At 39.8% G+C, this 20061-nt stretch overlaps 1 protein-coding gene across 1 annotated transcript in view; it reads right to left on the bottom strand.

The window, feature by feature from the left end:
• SKAP1 (src kinase associated phosphoprotein 1) overlaps positions 1-20061 on the bottom strand; it is a 380445-nt gene that overhangs the window by 67381 nt on the left and 293003 nt on the right. The window contains exons 7-9 of the mRNA XM_074261261.1: positions 14323-14447; positions 9545-9608; positions 4149-4349 (exon numbers count right to left, since the gene is read on the bottom strand). Of these exons, the coding sequence (XP_074117362.1) occupies positions 4149-4349; positions 9545-9608; positions 14323-14447 (390 nt within the window). The remainder of the gene's footprint in view (positions 1-4148; positions 4350-9544; positions 9609-14322; positions 14448-20061) is intronic.

Genomic DNA, 20061 nt, shown 5'->3' with positions numbered 1-20061 from the left:
TGCCCCTTTGGCAATAATGTAGGGGGACTTGCCTGATGCTCAGGGTAGAGACAGGCTATAGCTTCAGGAGGCAGGAATTCTCTCTTTGGGGAACTTGTAGACGCAACTTACTAATGATGTTCTTCAGCCAACCAGCTGTTCTCCCTTAATGCTGGTTTATACCTGAGTCCTTAAGTTCACCTAGGACCCGTGAACTCCAGCTTACCTCTATTTTCTAAAGCAGATACAATGAGCTTTTGCCAATTTTCTGCAGGAATGAAGATTTCTGGATAGGTTTTTAAGAGTCGGTGGCCTAACTAACCTCAAAATTAAGAAGACTAATTTTCTAATTTCCATAAAATACAGAACTAGCCCTGCTGGATATGGACCTCCAAAAGAGGCCTTATTCTGTTGCTCTGTAGTAGCATCCAGGGGAGCCTCGGTTTTATAAGCCTATGTCAGCAAGTCATGGCAAGCCTTCTCTTTCTGTTCAAGCTCAGGGTGGCTCACCCCAGGAACAGGAGGGATACCACGACAATAAAAAGCTCTGGATTTGGAATTGGAGGTTCCAATCCTGGCCTTTCTATTTATTTTCTGTGTGCTCTTGGTCATATCCTTTCATTTCTCAGTGCTTCAGTTTCTTTCTCTGTGCAAAGAGGGAATTGAACTTACTGATGTCTAAGGTCCATTCCAGATTTAAATCTATGATTCTTAGAAATCTAGGCACCAGGTAATGAATATTTTGGCCATGACAATTCATGAAGAATGTGTCATGAAGCTCAAAGCGGTTGTAGTCTTATCTTTTCGTGTGGGATCTCACCTGATGAGATTGCTAAAAAATCTTTTTATTTAAATTTTAGAATTCTCCCACATTGGACTCCAGCCCACATGCTAGCTGCTGCCCTTCACTTAAGAAGTGGACAGAGCCCATATGCATTTGTTTTCACTTTTTTGCTTTGCTATATATAGTTCTGCAGACTATGTAATAATCAGTTAGGTCATAATATGTTAATAAATTTTATTAATTAAATTTCTAGTAAGTCCCAGCATCTAATGAGCCCCTCTCTTGTTCTCTGATTATAAGGCAAACTTATAGAGGGGCATTCAAGGGTTGTCTTCACTAGCACCCTATCTGAAGCATGGTTCTCCTAGTACGGCATCTCCCACAAAGGATCCTAATTGCATAATGTACATCAATTCTATTTAGCTTGAGAGTCCATTCTTTTTTCCCTCCTCAAGGTGGCTCGGTGGATAGTACGTTGACCCCGGAGTCAGAAGACCTGAATTCAAAATCTGATCTCAGATACTAGCTGGGTAAGTCAGTTAACCCTTATTTGCTTCATTTTTCCCATGGGTAAAATGAGAATAACAATAGCACCTGCCTTCCAGAATTGTTGGGAGCATAAAATGAGATACAATTTGCTAAACTCTTCACAAACTTTAAGGTGTTATGTAATTGCTATCTATGGTTATTATTAATAATATTTTGGTAACTCTCAAAATTCCTTTTCCCTTGTGATCCTCTGAATTTTATTTCATGCATTTAAAACCATTCTTCTGAGGAGGGGTCCATAGGCTTCATCAGGATGCCACAGGGGTCAAGAACACAAGAAAGGTGAAGAAATTCTAGTCTAGAAGCTAGCCCCCAGCTCTCCTGGTTCCTTGTATAAGCAAGGAGTGAATCCTGGATCTGCTGCTGACTTGTTGTGAAGGCTTGAATGAGTCACCTCATTATTCTCTCTGCCTCAGGTCAGCTTCCTTCTTTGTACAATATAATAATAGTGATGAGAATGATCGAGAGATGGCTTCGGAGCCTGGAAGATCTCAAGTTCTGATTCTGGTACATGCTGATTGAATGACCCTGGATATCCTTTCACAGTTCTAGGAAGCTCTCTAGAGCTCTCTACTCCCAGAATTACCAACCCCCCTCCACTGGTACAGGCTTTTGTTCTTCTAGGAGTTCCTTCTATCAGTAAACTGGTCCAGCCCTTAACTCTCTCCTTATCCTTTGGACTTTTGAAATATTTTATACAATTTTGAGGTGAATGGATATTTCCTCTGAGATAATGTCTAATGTTTAGCACAAGTGTCAGGCACATAATAGGCACTTAATAAAGGTTTGGTGATTAACTAAGGTGCTTTGCAGTTCTTTTCTTGACCTTGTTCTGGACTTCTGAACTTCAAAAATATGCCTCTACTTCTGTTCATCCTGAAAGTGCCTGGGGGGGTTTCTCATCCACAATAACCTATCATGTCTGTGATCTGCTCACTCTGAAATAGCCTCTTCAAGGTCTACCCCTTCTTTCTCTCATTGGAGTTCCTCGATCTCCATTTTATGGAAGGATCCAAGCAGGCTTTTTTTATTCCCCTTTTGGATCTTTTCCTGATTTTTTTGGTTTTCAAAAATATTTCCCATATTACCTCCATCCACTTCCCTACTTTTCAATTCCCTTTGCCTCATTAGAGTGTAAGTTCCTTGAGGGCAAAGACCGTGTTAGTTTTTACCTGTGCCATATTTGTATCCCCAGAACTTAGCATGATAAATATTCCTCTCCTCTCCTCTTTTTTCCTTCCTTCCCTCCTTTCTTTTCCCTCAGTTTCCTTAAGTATAAAATGGGAATAATGATAATATCTATCTCACAAGGTTCTTGTGAGCATCAAACAAGATATTTATTAATCACTTAGCACAGTGACTGATATATTATAGGGGCTTAAAAAATGTTTTCTTCCTTCCTTCCTTCCTTCCTTCCTACATTCCTTCCTTCCTTCCTTCCTTCCTACATTCCTTCCTTCCTTCCTCCCTCCCTCCCTCCCACTTTCCTTCCTTCCTTCCTTCCTTCCTTCCTTCCTTCCTTCCTTCCTTCCTTCCTTCCTTCCTTCCTTCCTTCCTTCCTTCCTAATTTCCTTCCTTCCTTCTTTCCTTTCTTCCTTCCTTTCTTCCTTCCTTCCTCCCTTCCTTTTTTCATAAACCCCACAACAGTTATTACTGTAGAATAGGGACTGAACCTGTGATTTCATTGATAGAGGGATCACTTGGGTAAGGAAATTCCCTTTACCAATGCAAGTGGATACTTTCTGGGCACCTTTTAGTTTCAGAGAGTTGACTAGAAAAATGAAAGGTTAAATACCTTGCCCAGAATCACATAACTAGAATGTACGAGAAGTCTTTCTGACCCTGAGCCCAACTCTCTATTTATCATGCCATGGCTACCTTTACTATTCAGTATTGTAATTTATTGTTACCCAAAAAAGGAAGCTGAGACTGGGAGAAAATGAGATGGCTCATCCAAGGCTTCCCAGTTAGCCAGCAGTACACCCAGAAAAGGACCTCAGGCTCTCTAGACATTTTATTCTTTATCCTCACAAGAAGACAGGAAACATGGAGAGAAGACTAGGATCTAGGAAGTGATATTCTGGGGCTGGCTTATATTGGCTCAGCTGAGTGTTGAATTTTCTGTGTGAGTACTTTGACGTCAGAAACTTGGCAAACATTACAAATCAAGGCTCTAGTTATAATTTTGTTTTGATTTCTTAGAACTAAGAAAGTATTGGATAAAAATGTTTAATAATGAAGATTAAACTTAAAATTATCTTTCGTATACATTTTTCTCCCTGGAGAGCCAGTTATTAAATACTTATTGACCTCCTCCTCCTCCTCCTCCTCCTCCTCCTCCTCCTCCTCCTCCTCCTCCTCCTCCTCCTTCTTCTTCTTCTTCTTCTTCTTTTTTCCCTGAGGCAGTTGGGGTTAAGTGACTTGCCCAGGGTCACACAGCTAGGCAGTGTTAAGTGTCTGAGATCACATTTGAACTCAGATTCTCCTGAATTCAGGTGCTCTATACACTGCACCACCTAGCTGCCTCCAATATACTTCTTTATCTAAATCATATAACATGGGAACTCTTGTTGGGACATTGTACGCATGCTTCAGATGGGTAGAGAGATGGCCTTGAAGGTCCCTTTCAACTCTGAGATTCTATAATTTCATCTTGTTGTCAGATCAAGAGAGCTCTCCATGGTGGGACTCCAAGAAGCTTCCCAAAGACTGGTTCCCTTTTCTTTCCTTTAGAAGATGAGAAGAACCTACCCTAGACTCTATCAAAGTCTGTCTTTTAACAACAGTTCTAGAGATATTTAAACTGCAAATGAAGGTAGACTTTACATCTGCTCACCTGGCAGGACTTCATATATATCTTCTTCCTCTTCTTGTTCCTTCTCCTGCTCCTCCTCCACCCCAGTCTCTTTCTCTCCCAGATTTCCAGGAAAGAGAACAGGTTTGCTGTGTGGATTGGTACTTGAAGAGTCAAAGCCCTCAATATCATCATACGTCTCCTCTTCCTCTTCTTCATAAGGGATGGTGAAGGAGTTCAAATCTGCCAGAGCAAAGGACAGGAAGGAATTAACATGGAGAGAAAGAAGAAAGCCGAAGAAGGAAGTCCAGGGAATAAAACACATCAAAAGAAAATGGAAATACTAGGTTAAGCACTGTAATTTTTAATGTGGGCCCCAGTGGCAGGAAATCTAGAGAAAAGGCCAGATGAATACTGTGTGAGGTTTAAACCATCAACATAAATCCTTTTCTGCAATAAAATTTGGTCAGGATGAAGCTACCTCGGAAAGTAAGAGTGTGTATGGGAGGGGAAGGCTCAAGTGGGGAAGGATATGCTTGTGTGTGAATGCAAGAGAAGAGAAAAGTGCAGAAAAGTGAATGCGGGTAAGCCAGTTCTGCTTGGCAAGCAGAGAACGAGAATAGGGCTCTTCAGAGGTTCTTGGAGGTACATGAGGCTTATGGGAATCAGTGGTGGCTTTGGCAGCTGAACACAGCACATCTTGTTAGTGGCCCTGCTCCTCTGAACTCTGGTCTACTCCTAAAGGGCTTCAGGAGAGCAAGTGGAATTTATTGAAGGGTCCTAAGCTAATTGGGACAACAAGAAGTGGAATAAAAACAACAACAACAAAAATCCACTACCTCAAAGGCATAAATAAAGTAGATAAAGGAAATATTTAATGAAGGAGAAGCTCCGAGGCACAATTCTCCCCTTTCCTCCTCACACTCCAGCTGTCAAATTGATATTCCTAAAATATAGACCTCATTGAGTCACCTTTCTACTCAAAAATCCCCAGTGGCTCCCTGTAGGATCAACTGCAGATTGTTCAGCTGTGAAAAGTTGGCCACAATCTATCTCTTAGACTCTCTGGTGTATCTCCAGAGCCACAGCTCTGGAGCAAGAGGATTTGGGTTTATATTCCATCTCTGATGCTTGCTGCCCTGTGACCTTTGTCAAATCTCAAGTCTTCTCTGGGCCTTAATTTAATCTGTAAAGAGACTAGGCTGCTGCACTCAATGGCCTCTGAGGATCTTTCTACCTTTAGGTGTGTGACCTTATTTCATATTTCTTTTCTTTACACCCTCTACATCCAGCTATAATTGCCTGCAGATGACGTCCCAGCTTTTTTTGCCTTTGCTCTTCGGAGACCTACAGCAAAACTCATTTGCTGCCTCCTCCATGAAACCTTCCTTGATGTCCCTCTCTGCCCCCACCCATAATTAGTACATAATTAGTACTCATCTTTCTGCTAGAGAAAGTGCTGTATCCCCTTAGTAGAATGTAATTAGTACTTGCTTGTTCTTGTTATCCTGCTAGGGAAAGTGCTATATCTAGCCCCTTAGTAGAATGTAATTATTACTTGTTTGTTCTTGTCATCATGCCAGGGAAGGTGCTATATCCCCTTAGTAGAATGTAAACACCTTGAAGGTAGAGAGTGCTTAATTTTTGTTTTTATAGGCCCTGTGTCTAGCAGTGATCCTTGCACAGAATAGAGTTTAATAAATGTGAGCAGAATTGACTTGAAATGAATTGCAGCTGCAGCAATGTCCTCTGCAATTATTAAAGTTTGTTGACCATAAAGTGGGTCATTGCACAGTGATGCTGAGCCATAGCACCATAGGTCTGCATCAGGGTACCAGAGAGAGAGGGTTATGTGATTCTTAATAAACAGATGTCTTGTTCTTCTCTGATGTGGGATACTGAGTACCCTCAAAAGCCATTTTTTCCCCTTACTTTCTTTTTTTTTTTTTGGTTTTCCCTTCAGCTGAGAGTACTTTACAGGACGGGTGAATGAAGCCATCTCCACTCTAGGGAAAGAAAGGATGTGTAGTGTTTTGACTGCAATAACAATGTTCAGGCTTTTAATAAAGGGTGGGCAACTATTTTCATCTAAAATTCTGGAGCCACCTGATATGAGAAAAAGATCAAAGGTTCATTTGTGGCTTTGTTCACACGTTGTTATTATTATTATTATTATTATTATTTTAAAATAAATTGAATGGATAATTCCTTCAATGTGGGAATCTGAAAGGACCACAGGGTAAAGCTCAATAAAGTTGTACTGAGTTTTATGGAGGTTTACACACATAGGAGTATATTACATGCATAAATCCAGGGCACCTAGATCAGCCGGTACACTGTTGTCTCCATCACCATTTGTGTTTGCCTAGTTCTGTTTCATTATATGTGATGGTCTTGTGATGGCAAAGACCTGGCCGAGGAAAGAAAGGCAATTCTTTGTAATGAACACCACCTTATTCCTTTTCACTTCTGAAAAAATCTCAAAGCTGGAAGAGGCTTGGAATTCCCAGTTCTGAGAGATCTCCCCACTAATTCACAGGTTAAACACAAAGATGGATTTTCTTCCTTTTCCTGAGGAGATAGGAATGCTCTGAAAATGACAAATACTATCTGTATCGTACAGTTTCAGAGACGGATTCTGGGGTGGCTCTATCAGGTCAATGAACGCTAGAATGTCTCCTTCCAGACCACGCTGCCTCTGACCTGGCTACACTGCCCAGCAGAGGGTGCTCTAAGAGCAGAAAAACCACCCCTCAGGCCGCACTGGCCACCCAAACGGACTGGGGACTGCGGGCCTGGCAAATCAGTTTTTAACCCTCCAGGGCCCAAACTAAATCCACAACAATACCCTGTTCTAGGCTCCTTGTCCCTGCTGAGGGCAGGAGAGATGGAGTGGGACTTAAAATGTAACAGACTAAATTTAAATTAGGAATAAGGGGAGAATTCATGATTATGAACCATGAGAATGAGTCCTTGTCAAATTGTGGCATCTCCCTGGTACTGATAACATAGGTGCAGACTTGGGGTGAGCTTGATGGCTTCAGAGATTTTCCCGCTCAGTCTCATTATTGTAGTTTCTTTACAGGATCTCAGTTCGACTACTCATGGTGAGATCAAATCCTGAAGCTGAAGCTTAAATATCTTGGTCATGTAATGAACAGTGGGAAAAGACCCTGAAATTGGGAAAGACTGAAGGCAAAAGGAAACAGGGACAGCAGAAGATGAGATGGGTAGATAGGGTCATGGAAACAATGAATGTGAACTTGGACAGACTGAGAAATAGAGGAGGATCTCATGAAAGGTAAGATGTGACTCAATAAGAAGTTTGCTCTTCCATAAAATGAAGAGGTATGTATGATCTTGGAGATTTTTCCCATCTCTGTGTACTAAGATCTTTTCCAGATTTAGGACAAGATGCTTGTTTACTGATTGTTATTTCCTCTCTTTGACTGCAGTTTTGTTTTTTAAAAAAATTATGACACTATATAATAAGCATTTATTAAGCACCTATTATGTATTAGACACTGGGAGAGGAGCTAGGGATACAAATATGAAGAATGCCACAATTTCTGCTCTTAAATTTGCATTCTAATAAGGAAGACAACAAACCCATGTATAAGTGTTGGCAAATGAAATACAAATAAATTCTAAGTAGTTATTGCCTTTCGGTTTTGAGGACCAAAATGATACCATTATGTTTTTTGATCAGACTAATATGAGCTTGGAATGCTCTGCCACAGGTTGGCCAGAGGAGTCTACATGCACATTTGGAGTGGATGTGGTTCTATGTCTGAGCATCTCACGTCCCTTTAAAAGCTACTGTAATCCTGCTTTGCTCATAGAGAACTGCTCCTTCTTTGATTCGGGCTGGGAGTTTCCCCATATCAGTGCCCATCATACCATATCATGCCCATCATTCAGATTCAAAGTACTCAGAATAAATTAGTACAAGGTAGCTTGGAATGGAGGGTACTAACAGTTGAGAAATTTTGAATTTGATCAGCAGTTTTAGGATCTCTTGACACACTTTAAAATTATTTAGGACTCCACCCTTTTCCTCTTGTTGTTTAGTCATTTTTCATTTGTGTCTGACACTTCATGACCACATCTGGGATTTTCTTGGCAAAGACTGAAGTGATTTGTCATTTCTTTTTCCAGCTCCTTTTCCAGATGGGTAAACCAAAGCAAACAGGGGTAAGTGACTCACCCGGAGTTATACAACTGTAAGTATCTAGGGCTTAGTTTGAATTCAGGTTTCCCTGACTCCAGGCTCAGCACCCAGCTGCTCCATTTTTGTTAACGTGGGTTATCTATTTATATTTGTCACATTAGAAAAGAAAACATTTTCATTTTATTATAAAAATTTTTTTGACCTCATAAACTTCCTGAAAGAGAGATCATTAAGATCCCTAAACTGTACTTTGAGAGCCACTGGATTATAATCTTTAAAGTCTCTTCCAGCTGTATAGTCTGTGGCACCAGGTCTGGACTCAAGAAAACTTGCCCTCCTGAATTCAAATCTAGTTTCAGACACTGATGAGCTGTGTGACCCTGGCTAAGTCATTTAAGCCTGTTTACCTCAGTTTCCTTTTCAGTAAAATGAACTGGAAAAGGAAATGGGAAAAACCACTCCAGTATATTTTTTAAGAGAAACCCCAAATGGAGCTTGGACCAAAAAATGACTAAACAGAGTTAGAGTAACCCCAGTCCCAAAGTCATTGATATAGAACTCCTCTTCAGACTATAAATAACATTTATATGGCTTTAGGGTTTGCAAACTTTACATATCACATCCGAATCTCGCAACAAACCAGTGGAATAGGGGCTATTATTCTACCCATTTGACAGCTAAGAAAACTGGGACTGAAGATTAAATCACCTGCTCAAAGTCATACAGCTAATAAGTATTTGAACTCAGAGTCTTCCTGACTCCAAAGTCAACATTCTATCCCTTAAGTCTCTTGACTACCTTTTTCTTCCCTTTTGGACTTCTGTCTCAGCTTTAAAAAGAAGGGCCTGGACTCTTAGATAGATGGTCTTTAATTGTGGGAAGCTATGACAATCCTTTTATTCGAGAATAGCTAGATAGTACAATGGACAAAATACTGGAATCAGGGAAACCTGAATTCAAATGTGGCCTGAGAAATGTACTTTCTGGGTGACCATGCACAAGTCACATAGGACTTCAGTTTCCTCATCTGTAAAATGGAGATAATAATACCACCAAGTTTGCATGGTTGTTGTAAAGCTCAAATGAGATATTTGACAAGTTCTTTGCAGATTGAAAGCAATGTATGTATAAATCTTATTAGTATTATTATTATTACTATTGCTGTCATTTGTGATGATGGACAGAAAAAAATTTTGTACTTCACAGGGAGCTCTAGATCATCTGCATGCTGGGTAATTTCAACTGCTCTTATATTAATAATACTTACCCTTCAGCAAGAAACTTATTTGGTCCACCCAGTCTTTGGCTTCAGCTGGATTAATAGCTGTAAACTGGAGAAAGAATGAGTGAGTTAATTTATCACCTTCTGAATATTTCACTAAAATTTCCATGACCCTTGGTAGGGAGGCACAGGGAAAGGAAGTGGGCAGCCGAAATCTGTCAGAGCTTTAAATTTGCACAGCTCAGCATTTCCTGACTGCCCTGGATTCACATCAAATATCATACGTCTCCTTTAATAATGAGGGAGATGCATTTACCCATATGCAGAACAGAAGTGTGCCTCCTAGAGAGATTCAGTTTTGCATCCACTCAAGCCAATCCCTCAACCAGATTTTTGCACTTTCTTTCTACACTCAAGAAGCAGTTATTGAATAAACAACTACCAGATACTTGGGGCAGCACAGTGGGGCAAATAGAATAGTAGTCTTGGGGTCAGGAAGACTTGCTTTCAAAGCTCTACCAGCCTGTGTGACTATGGACAACTCACTCTGTTGTTGTTTAGTTGTTTTTCATTGTCCTACTCTTTTTGAACCCATGTGAAGTTTCCTCCAAATGGTTTACCATTTCCTTCTCCAGTTCATTTTACAGATGAGGAAACTGAGGCAAACAGGGTTAAGGGACTTGCCCAGGGTCATACTGCTAGTAAGTGTCTGAGGCTGAATTTGAATTCAGGAAGAGGAATCTTCCTGACTCCAGTCTCAGAGCTCTGTGCATCCTGATGTTATCTAGCTGCCCTTAAGAATCTCTTTGGCTTCACTTTCTTATTTGTAAAATGGGGTAATCATATCTATAATAGCTACTTCCCACACTGTGATGCTTTTTTTTTTTTTTGAGGCTTAAATGAGATAATGTATGTAGAATGCTTTGCCAATTGTTAAGCAGTGCATAAATGTTGTTATTAATTATAATAATAAAAAGAAATACTCAAAAGACATTCAATCTAATAGCAGATACACATGTGGAGAGGCTCATGAAATCAAAACAAAGCAATAAAATAGCAAGTATAGAATGATGTATTGGAAGATATTAGAAGGATCCAGAAGAGGGAAATGGTCATAGTGGCTTGGGAGTAGCTTGATTTTGTCAGAGACAACAGAATTGATGAATACCAACTGGCAGAGAGAGAAGGAGGAGAATTTATGAGAGCAGGATAATATTTGCAAAGGCTTATAGGTGGAAATGAGTAAACGGGCAGGGAAAGAACAAGGGCACATGATAGACTTGGATGCAGTAGAGGATTTTAGCTGATAAGGGTGGAGAGGTGAAAGTGGGTGCAAAATCTCTGGAAGAGCTTCTGAATTCTTTGACGAATAGTTTAAATCAAAAATAGTAGATAATGCAATGACTAGTGATACTTGGAACATGTCTTTCTCACTTTGTGCAACTCTGCTTCAATTAAATCTAATTCACATAAAACTCCAGACATCACACTATGATATCACTGAATCTCTCTGAAAGGGAAGATGAACAACAAGAAAAGGTGGACCATGGGGGTAGACTGTTACATGCTCTGCCAAGCATAGTCATCAGTTTGTTTTGTTTAACTTTTTTATTTGTTTGTTTTTAAAATAAGAGAGATTAACTTGAGCTGGTGGTTTTTTGAGAAGTGTTTATGATCCAAAAAATCTCCATGTACATTGATCAAACTTTTTTTTTTTTTAAATGACAGACAACAGTCACCCATTCTAAAGTACTGATATGGGGACTAAATGAAAATATTATCTAAAGGAAGCAATTCTAGTAACTGTGTATGGGTCACATACATTTCAGCGCTGACTTGTAGGAAAATTCTGTTGGTGAAGAAAATACTTGGGAGGCTGTTACAGTATCCTTGGGATGAGAAGACGAACAGGTTGGATTATATTAATAAAAAAGAAGGCAATACTATAAGCACCATCATGGGCAAGAAGCCCAAAGAAGCTGACAAATATGGCAGACCCATGATAGTCATCTCTGAAAATTTAATTCTTATTGTATTATTTTAAATGAATCACTTAAAAATGGTTCTCCCTGGATAATATTTCTATTATCTGGACTGTCTGGGACAAGACTCAGATTTAGACATATTGCATGAAAATCTGGCACTATTTACTTCTTTATTTCTAATAAACTCTGCTACTGTTTTATAAGATGGCTGTCTAAAATAATCTGGATTTAGATGTAGAGGGTTCTCTCAGCCCTCCTACTTATTATCTTGTCTGACTTTGGGCAAGTCACTTTAATTTCTTAAGGCTTAGTATCTCTTCAGTTGTATAAAAATGGGATGTTGGGCTAGATGATTTCTATGGTGCCTTTTAACTCTAGATCCTATGCTCTTCTTACTCCATTTTACAGGTAAGAAAACAACCTGAGAGGAGGGAAGGGATACAGTGACAAAACTAAGGTTAAAACATTTTAATAAAACATTTCAAAATGATTAAAAATCCATAAAGCAGCTAGCTGATGCCCTGGACTTGAGAATCTGGAAGACCTGAGTTTGAATCCTACTAAAGTATCCATTTACTAGCTATGAGATCCTGGGCAAGTCAGTTGAACTCTATCTGACTTAGTTTCTTCATCTATAAAATGGGGATAATAATAGCACTTTCTCACAGGATTGTGATGATCAAATGGGATAATGCATATAAAATGTTTTGTAAACCTTAAAGCACTATATAAATGCTATGATGATGATTAGGCACAGGACCTAATATCAAATTTCAGTTTTGCTCCTTTTTATCTGTGAGTTTGAGCAAGTTCTTTGACTTTTTTGTGCCTCAGTTTCTTCATCTACAATTAGAAAGTTAGACTTGATGACCCTTTAAGTTGAGTCTGCTCTGCATCTACAATCTTATACAGATTTAGTAGAAAGATTATGTAAAATAACATGAACAAAGTAGAAGTTGCCAATTCTAGAATTCAATTCAATGCAATTCAATAAGTGCCTACTATGTTATTCCATTCCTTGTGTAGATATTTGAGATAGGAAGATAAGGGGAAGAGAAAAAAAAAGGTTTGGTTTTTAAGGAGCTTATAGTTCTTCAGCAGGGAAACATGTATTCAGATAAGTAAATACAAAATTACTTCAGAGGTGGACAGGAAGCATCTGCAGCAGCTGCGAGGAAATCAGAAAGGCTCCCAAGAGGGGACTGCAGAACTTCATAAAAAAAGATTTTAAAACATACATACAGCATATTGTTATACCTATTTATTTACCAGCATATATGTACATGTATGTATACATGTGTATTGTACATTCATGTGTCTAGATCTATCTCTATATCTATCTAGTTTCAGAGAACCAAAGATTACTAAAGACTATGGAAATGTTCCAAGTTTCAGAGGAAATGAATAAGCATTGACATTTGATTCTTTGTGAAGGACTAGGAAATTTATATGTTTTATATATAATATAATTTTATATCTTATTTAATTTAATATAATTTTTAGATCTAATTTATAATTTATATGAGGACTAAAAGTCTACAGCAAAGGGAGAGGCATTAGTAGATATCTGTTAGTCAAAAGGCGAATGACTTTTGCGTGGCATTCCTTTTTTTTTTCCACAATAAGCTAAAATGTTCCTTGGTTGTACCAAGAGAAGATAAAATCACCAGCATACAAAAAGGAATTTTTTTGGGGGGGGGAGGAGTGTGTGAGAGTTATACATAGAGTCAGGAAGACTGTGTTGAATAATAGGAAGGACATGGAAGAATAATCTATTGCCTGCTGTGCAGAAGAATTGGTGGGGAAGGAGAAATAAAAATTTCCCTTATGGTGTGTGTGTGTGTGTGTGTGTGTGTGTGTGTGTGTGTGTGTGTTTGTGTGTGTGTGTGTGTGAAAGAGGGAGAGAGAGAGAGAGAGAGAGAGAGAGAGAGAGAGAGAGAGAGAGACAGAGACAGAGAGAGAGAGAGAGAGAGATACAGAGAGAGAGAGACACAGAGAGAGAGACAGAGAGACAGAGAAAGAGACAGAGAGAGACACACACAGAGACAGAGAAAAAGAGAGAGACAAAGAGAATGAGAGACAGAAACAAGTCAGAGAGACACAGAGAGAGATACACACAGACACATATAGAAGCATAGAGAGAAAATAGAGATAGAGATACATAAAGAGATACACAGAGAGAGATACACACACACACAGAGGAACACATAGAGATAGGCACATACTCAGAGGCACCCATACAGAGACAGAGAGAGACACATTCCCATAAAAGACAGGGAAGGGAGAGAAAGGGGAAGGGGGAGGACAAGAAAGAGAAAAGGAGAGGGAGAGGAAGCAAAACAGAAAGAAAACAGGACAAGTCACAAGGACAGGGAAGAAAATTTATAGCAAGTCAGAGACTATGCCAAAGGAATTAAAGTTGCATGTTGGAATAGGCAAGAAAGCAGTCAGTATATGACGTGAAGATGGGAGGGAGAAGGGTGATACACAGGCAGCAAGTAATGAAATGGAGATGGAAAGACAGGTTTGGAACACTATCATACTGGGTGTCTGGGATGTGGGTGGAGCATAGAGATCTGAGAAATGGGCAACGCATTGCAGGGATCAGCACAGTAAGGAGAAGATGCATGTCAGGTCAGAAATGAGCAAAGGCAGCAGGAAGTCTCACTTTTGTGGATGAGCCCCCACTTTGCAAACAGAAGGCACTCATTCAATGCCTGTTGAATGACTGACTGACTAGAAAGTGATGGACACCAGAATAGCAATCATGGCTTATGTGCCAGAGGGGATGAGGCTGCAGTGACAGGGAGAGAGGAGCCTCCAAGAGGCTCCTCTTACCTCATAGCCGCGTCTGTCCGGCGAGGTCAGCTCAAAGCAGGACTCTCTCTTGGAGTCTCGTCGCAGGTAGGGGGCCATCTGTACACTGTAGTCCTTGATGAAAAGGGTCCCTTTGGGCTGCTTACCTAGAAAAGAGGAAAGCCATGTCCTGAGAGATCTCACTGGTAGGAGAAGACATCTTCCTGGGCATGTAAATAAAAAGCATGGAAACACCTGTGCTATCCCAGAGGGGCCAAAGTAGTCTAGGAAAGGTTATTGGGAAAGAAGAAGAGGTTACGGTTAGAGCAAAGCAAAGATCGCTGCCTGGCTGGGGAAATGCAACATGAAAGGTTATTTTGCCGGAAGAGTACAACAGAGAGGGAGAATTTATTAGAATGTTAAGAGATCTATAATAGCAGAGAGAGGAGGGATGATTACAGCTGGGAGAGTAGGGCTGGCAATATGGGGCTCTTGAAGGCCATTACAGAGCTGAAACATTATTATGAAAGGCTGCAGAGCTCATACCGAGAGCAAGGACAGCAAGAGAGGGTTCCTAACGTCACTGTGTCCTTGCCCTCTGAAATTCTCCCCTCAAATAGGGAATGGAAAGAAGGAGGAAAATGATGAAAAAATGACCATTTTAAAAAACCATCTCGTGGAGGTGAAGCTAGGAAGAAATTCTCTCAGAGAAAAATGATGCTATATTATTTGTACACATAAATTGCCATCCTGATAAAGCAAATCCTAAAGACTTTTGAACATTAGGGCCTTCAGTTGCCTCCCCTATCTCTGGAATCTTGCCAGAGGTGAAGGTCCTTTTTGAGGTTACTGGGCATATAGACTATGTCTGAATATTTCCTGAGCAGAACTTGGTGGGGGGTTGGAGGTGAAGGGGTGGAGAGACAGAGAGAAACAGAGAGAGACAGACAGAGACACACACAGAGAGAGACAAAGAGAGAAAGACAGAGAGAAAGAGTGAGACAGAGAGAGAGAAAGACAGAGACAGAGAAATAAAGAGAGAGAGAAAGACAGTAAGACAGAGACAGTGAGAGAGAGAGAGAGAGAGAGAGAGAGAGAGAGAGAGAGAGAGAGAGAGAGAGAGAGAGAGAGAGAGAGAGAAAGAAAGAGAGAGAGAGAAGGAGGAAAGAAGAGAGGGACACACACACACACACACACACACACACACAATGAAGTAGAATGGTTTGTCCTTTACTAATCCAGATAATCCCCTAGCCTTGCCCTCCCTTCCATCTCCAGGCATGCCATACTTCATGTTTGGCTACAAATGTCCAATCAATGGAAGCTTTGGGAAGGGTGTGGAGGAAGAAAGAAAAGTGAGAGTGGGCAAAAGAAAAAAGAGAATGCCTTGAAGTGAAGAAGAGAAAGAAAAAAACAAGATTCCTTGACAGCCAAAAATCATAGTAGGAGCAGTTAAGATGGCATAGTGAATGGAGCACCAGCCCTGGAATCAGGAGAACCTGAGCCCCAAACCAGTCTCAGACATTTAACACTTCCTAGCTGTGTGACCCTGGACAAGTCACATAACCCCAACTGTCTCAAAAACAAAAATCATTGTCTAACACAGAATCTCAAAGGCTACCTAGATCAAGAACAAGAAGAATTCAGAGAATAATCTCAAGCACATCTTCAACAAGTGACTATTCAGACTTTTTGAAACTTCTAAGTAAGGGAGAGAACCTACCCATGTCTGGGACTAAGGAGAGTAAGTCAAATTTTCCGAATATGAGGAACAGAAAAAATTTTTTAAAAGAGAAAAATTTTTTAGGAAGTCTGCATATGATCATACTGTTTTCTGCTTGTGAGTTCCTAAAAAGGACAGGGACTAATTTATTTTGTCAAGAGCAACACAGAACCATACCCTTTACATAAATTCAACAAGGTGACATAATGTATAGAACACTGGTCAGAGTCAGGAAGAACTGGGTGTAGATTCTGCCTCAGATACTAGCTGTATGATCCTGGACAAGTCACTTAACTTCTGCCTATCTCAGTTTCCCCAAATGTAAAATGGAGATGGTAATAGCAACCCCTTTCCCTGGATGGATCACTTTTTAAGAGGATCAAATGAGATCATATTTGTAAAGTGCTTAGCACAGACTGGCATGTAGTAGGAGCCTAATAAATGCTTGTTTCCTTACTTCCTCCACAATGTCTTTCATAAAGAAAATAGAGATGACAAGAGAAAAAATAGAAACAGTTCTTGGCTCCCCCATATCCATGGCTATCGTCACCTGGTTGAGCTCAAAGAAATACACAACCATTCTGTACTTAGAGAATGTCCTGGGTGCAATAAGAAGTAACTGGCGAGAAGGGAGCCATGTAGCAGTGGTTTTTGACATCAGAATCTTTTTTGTTAAAGTATCTCTCCTTGTTCTAACCGGCCACTAAAATGTTTTGTTGTTTCTTTGGTCACCAGATTTTATTTCACCCTGATGGCAAAATGGTCAATAAAAGCATGGATTTCTTTCTCTCTCTTTTAAAGCCATAAGGATAAAGGATTTCTGAATGAATGGAAGACACACATGGTCATATATCCAGAGATGCCTGGGCTGGTTCAAGATATTAGCCACCTATTTTTATACAATGGCAATAGCAAAATACTTCCATTCGACACATACATTACATTGTTTGTTCAAAGATTTGAACCAAACAAAACTAGCCAGGCTTGTCTGGCTTGCCTGCTCAGGAATCTGGGAAGGAATTGTGGTTGGGGGGGCTTGTGGAGGGAGAATGATGGCACAGGGGAAGAGACAGCAGATGGAAAGGGAGCTGAATTGGAGTCATGGGTTAGTCCTTGGGCAAATTAATTAATCTCTCTGGGTCTCCATTTCCTCACTTGTAAAGTGAAGGGAGGAAGAAAATTTAGAACTCAAAAATGTTTAAAAATAATAAAATTAAAAAAAAGAAAGCTCATAGAATGATAGATTTATAGCTAAAAAGAAATTTAGAGGTTATTGAGTTCATTTCTTTCATGTTGTAGATAGGGAAGTCCCAAAGAAAGGAAGTTTTTTTTGTTGTTGTTTTTTTTTTGTTTGTTTTTTTGCCTAAAGCCACAATGAGAGCATGTTGGGTATCCAACTCCAAATCCCAATTAATCCAAACACTTCCTTGCATTTTGTAGCTGTGAAGGATATAGAGCCCCTACTTCAGTTGATGGGTCACTGATAATGACACAGAGAGAAAGGAAATAAATTGATAGCTAAATAAATAAATGGATAAAGTGAAGGGGATTGGACTGCTGAACTTAGTCTCTCTCAGTTATGATCATAGCTAAATCTATGATCCTGTGATGGACTAGGTATTTGCAATGTAGGTTTAGAAATGCTACAGTTACGGTTAGCATGGGAATGCTTCACTCCTAGCCAGGAATGAGTGTGCTGGCTTCACAGAATTACTGGGATACCACCCAGGCTAACCTTTAAAAAAATCATATTTGTAATTGCTATATTAATGATATTCATTAAATATTTTAAAATTTCATGTATTTACTTATTTTTGGCAAGGCATTTGGGGTTATGTGACTTGCTGAGGGTCATACAACTAGTGTTAAGTTTCTGAGGTCATATTTTAATTCACATCCTCCTGACTCCAGGAACTATGCTTGAACCATTGGACCACCTGGCTGCCCCTATTCATTATATACTGATTGTAGTTACAATTGGTAATTACTGAAGGTAATTTCCATTCTCCTAAAAGCAGCATCAAAATGTGATGGAAAGGAGTCTTGATTTGGAGTTGAGAGCTGCATTTGAATCCTGACCCTGCTACCTGTGAAACTTATAATAAGTTTTTCCCTGGGCCTCAGTTCCTTATCTCTAATAATGCAGGGGATTGAGCAGAAAGAAGAGATAAAAGGAGTTGAAGGGAAGGGAGAAGAAATGACAGGAGGAAGAGAAAGACGACTGGGTGTTCTAGGCTGGGCTGCACCCATTTGAAAGAACAGAATCAAATTCAAACAAAATATATAAGTCACAATTATTGCCCTCATGGAGGTTCCTAATAGGGAGGGTAAGACATGTATACAAATAACCATAACACAAGCAAAATAAAAACCCCAAACCTCCCCAAACCCAAGATAACTGAATAAAAGAAGTTATAAATAAGAGGTTACAAGAATTCTAGAGAAAGATAATTTCTTTATGCTATTCATATTTTTAAGTGGGGTATGAGGAAATAGGAGTTAAGGGACTCGCTCAAGGTCACACAGCTAGTAAGTGTTAAGAAGATATGCGCTCAGGTCCTCCTGCTTCCAGGGCTGGTACTCTATCCACCATACCATCTAACTGCCCCAGGAAGGTTGTTTCTAATTGGTCATGAGGGACTGAGGAATATTTCCTAGAGAAGGAGTCACTGAGTTGGATCTTGAAGATGGGTATGATTTAAACAAATGGAAATGAGTGACATAGAGAAAGGAGAGGATGGGGATTCCAAATATAGGGACTGGCTTGACCAAAGACATGGAGGTAAGAAAACTTAGGATATGATTAATATATGGGGAGTTCAGTTCAGTGGATAGAGTGCTAGGACTTGAGTTGGGAAGACTCATCTTCCTGATTTCAAATCTAGCCTCAGACACCTACTAGCTGTGTGAGCCTGAACAAGTCACTTAACCATGTTTGCCTCAGCTTCCTCATCTGTCAAATAAGTTGGAGAAAGAAATGGCAAATCACTCCAGTATCTTTACCAAGAAAACCCCAAAATGGTGTCCTGAAGAGTTATACACAGTTGAAAATCACTCAACAACAAAATGATGGGGGACAGGGAGAAGGACAGGATCCTGGCCAATGAGAGTTCTTATAAACATATTTTATAAAGAGTGTATTGCTTGTTGGACTTCTGGTATGGACAAATCTTCTAGGACTCTTTCATGTCTGCTGAAAATGGGGTGAAGAAGAGGTCTTTTAGCTGGCTACTGAGTCAGAACTGAACATGCTCAAGCCTGTATACAGGCTCAGCCTGTAAGGTTTCTTCTAGTTGTAGATCCTATGATTATATGTGGTGTCCCTAAGCTGTTGGTTTGGTTTTAAGCTATTAATGCTATTTTTAAAGTTCATTTTTATTATTAAAGGTCCAGTCAACCATTCTTTCTTTCATTTTTAAAAAAATAACAACTTTTTATTTTTAAAATGCATATAAAGCTAGTTTTTAACATTCACCTCTGTAGAACCTTTTGTTCCAAAATTTCCCCATCCCTTCCCCCATCCCCTCTCCATAGGCAGCAACCAATCCAATATATGTTAAATATGTACAATTCTTCTATATGTATTTTCACATTTATTGTGCTGTACAAGAAAAATCAAATCAAAAAGGAAAAAAAATGAGGAAAAAAAACAAAAAGCCAGCAAACAACAACAAAAGGTAACAAAACTACTTTGTGGTCCACATTCAGTTCCTACAGCCCTCTTTCTGGATGTAGATGGCTCTCTCCATCACATCTGTTAGAAATGGCCTGAATCACCTCATTGTTAGAAAGAGCCATGTCTATCAGAGCCGATAGTCACATAATCTTACTGTTGCTTTGTACAATGTTCTCTTCCACCATTCTTTCTAAGAATACTCTTCCCTTGCTCTCTCCTTCTCCTGGGCTTTGGGTGTTTATTTCTGGGCATGGGAGTCCATGAGGGGTGTGTGTGTGTGATAAGTTGTTTAAATATTTCTTATTTTCCTTTCTGAAATATGAATGACAGCATGTCTGTGGGCTGAGGACCAGCCCAGCTCACAAAAGCTCTTCACTAGAAG

Source organism: Sminthopsis crassicaudata, chromosome 4 (genome assembly GCF_048593235.1).
Source record: "Sminthopsis crassicaudata isolate SCR6 chromosome 4, ASM4859323v1, whole genome shotgun sequence".
Lineage (NCBI taxonomy): Eukaryota > Metazoa > Chordata > Mammalia > Dasyuromorphia > Dasyuridae > Sminthopsis > Sminthopsis crassicaudata.
The sequence above is the reverse complement of the archived record's forward strand: the minus strand, read 5'-3'. Positions and strand labels throughout refer to the sequence as shown.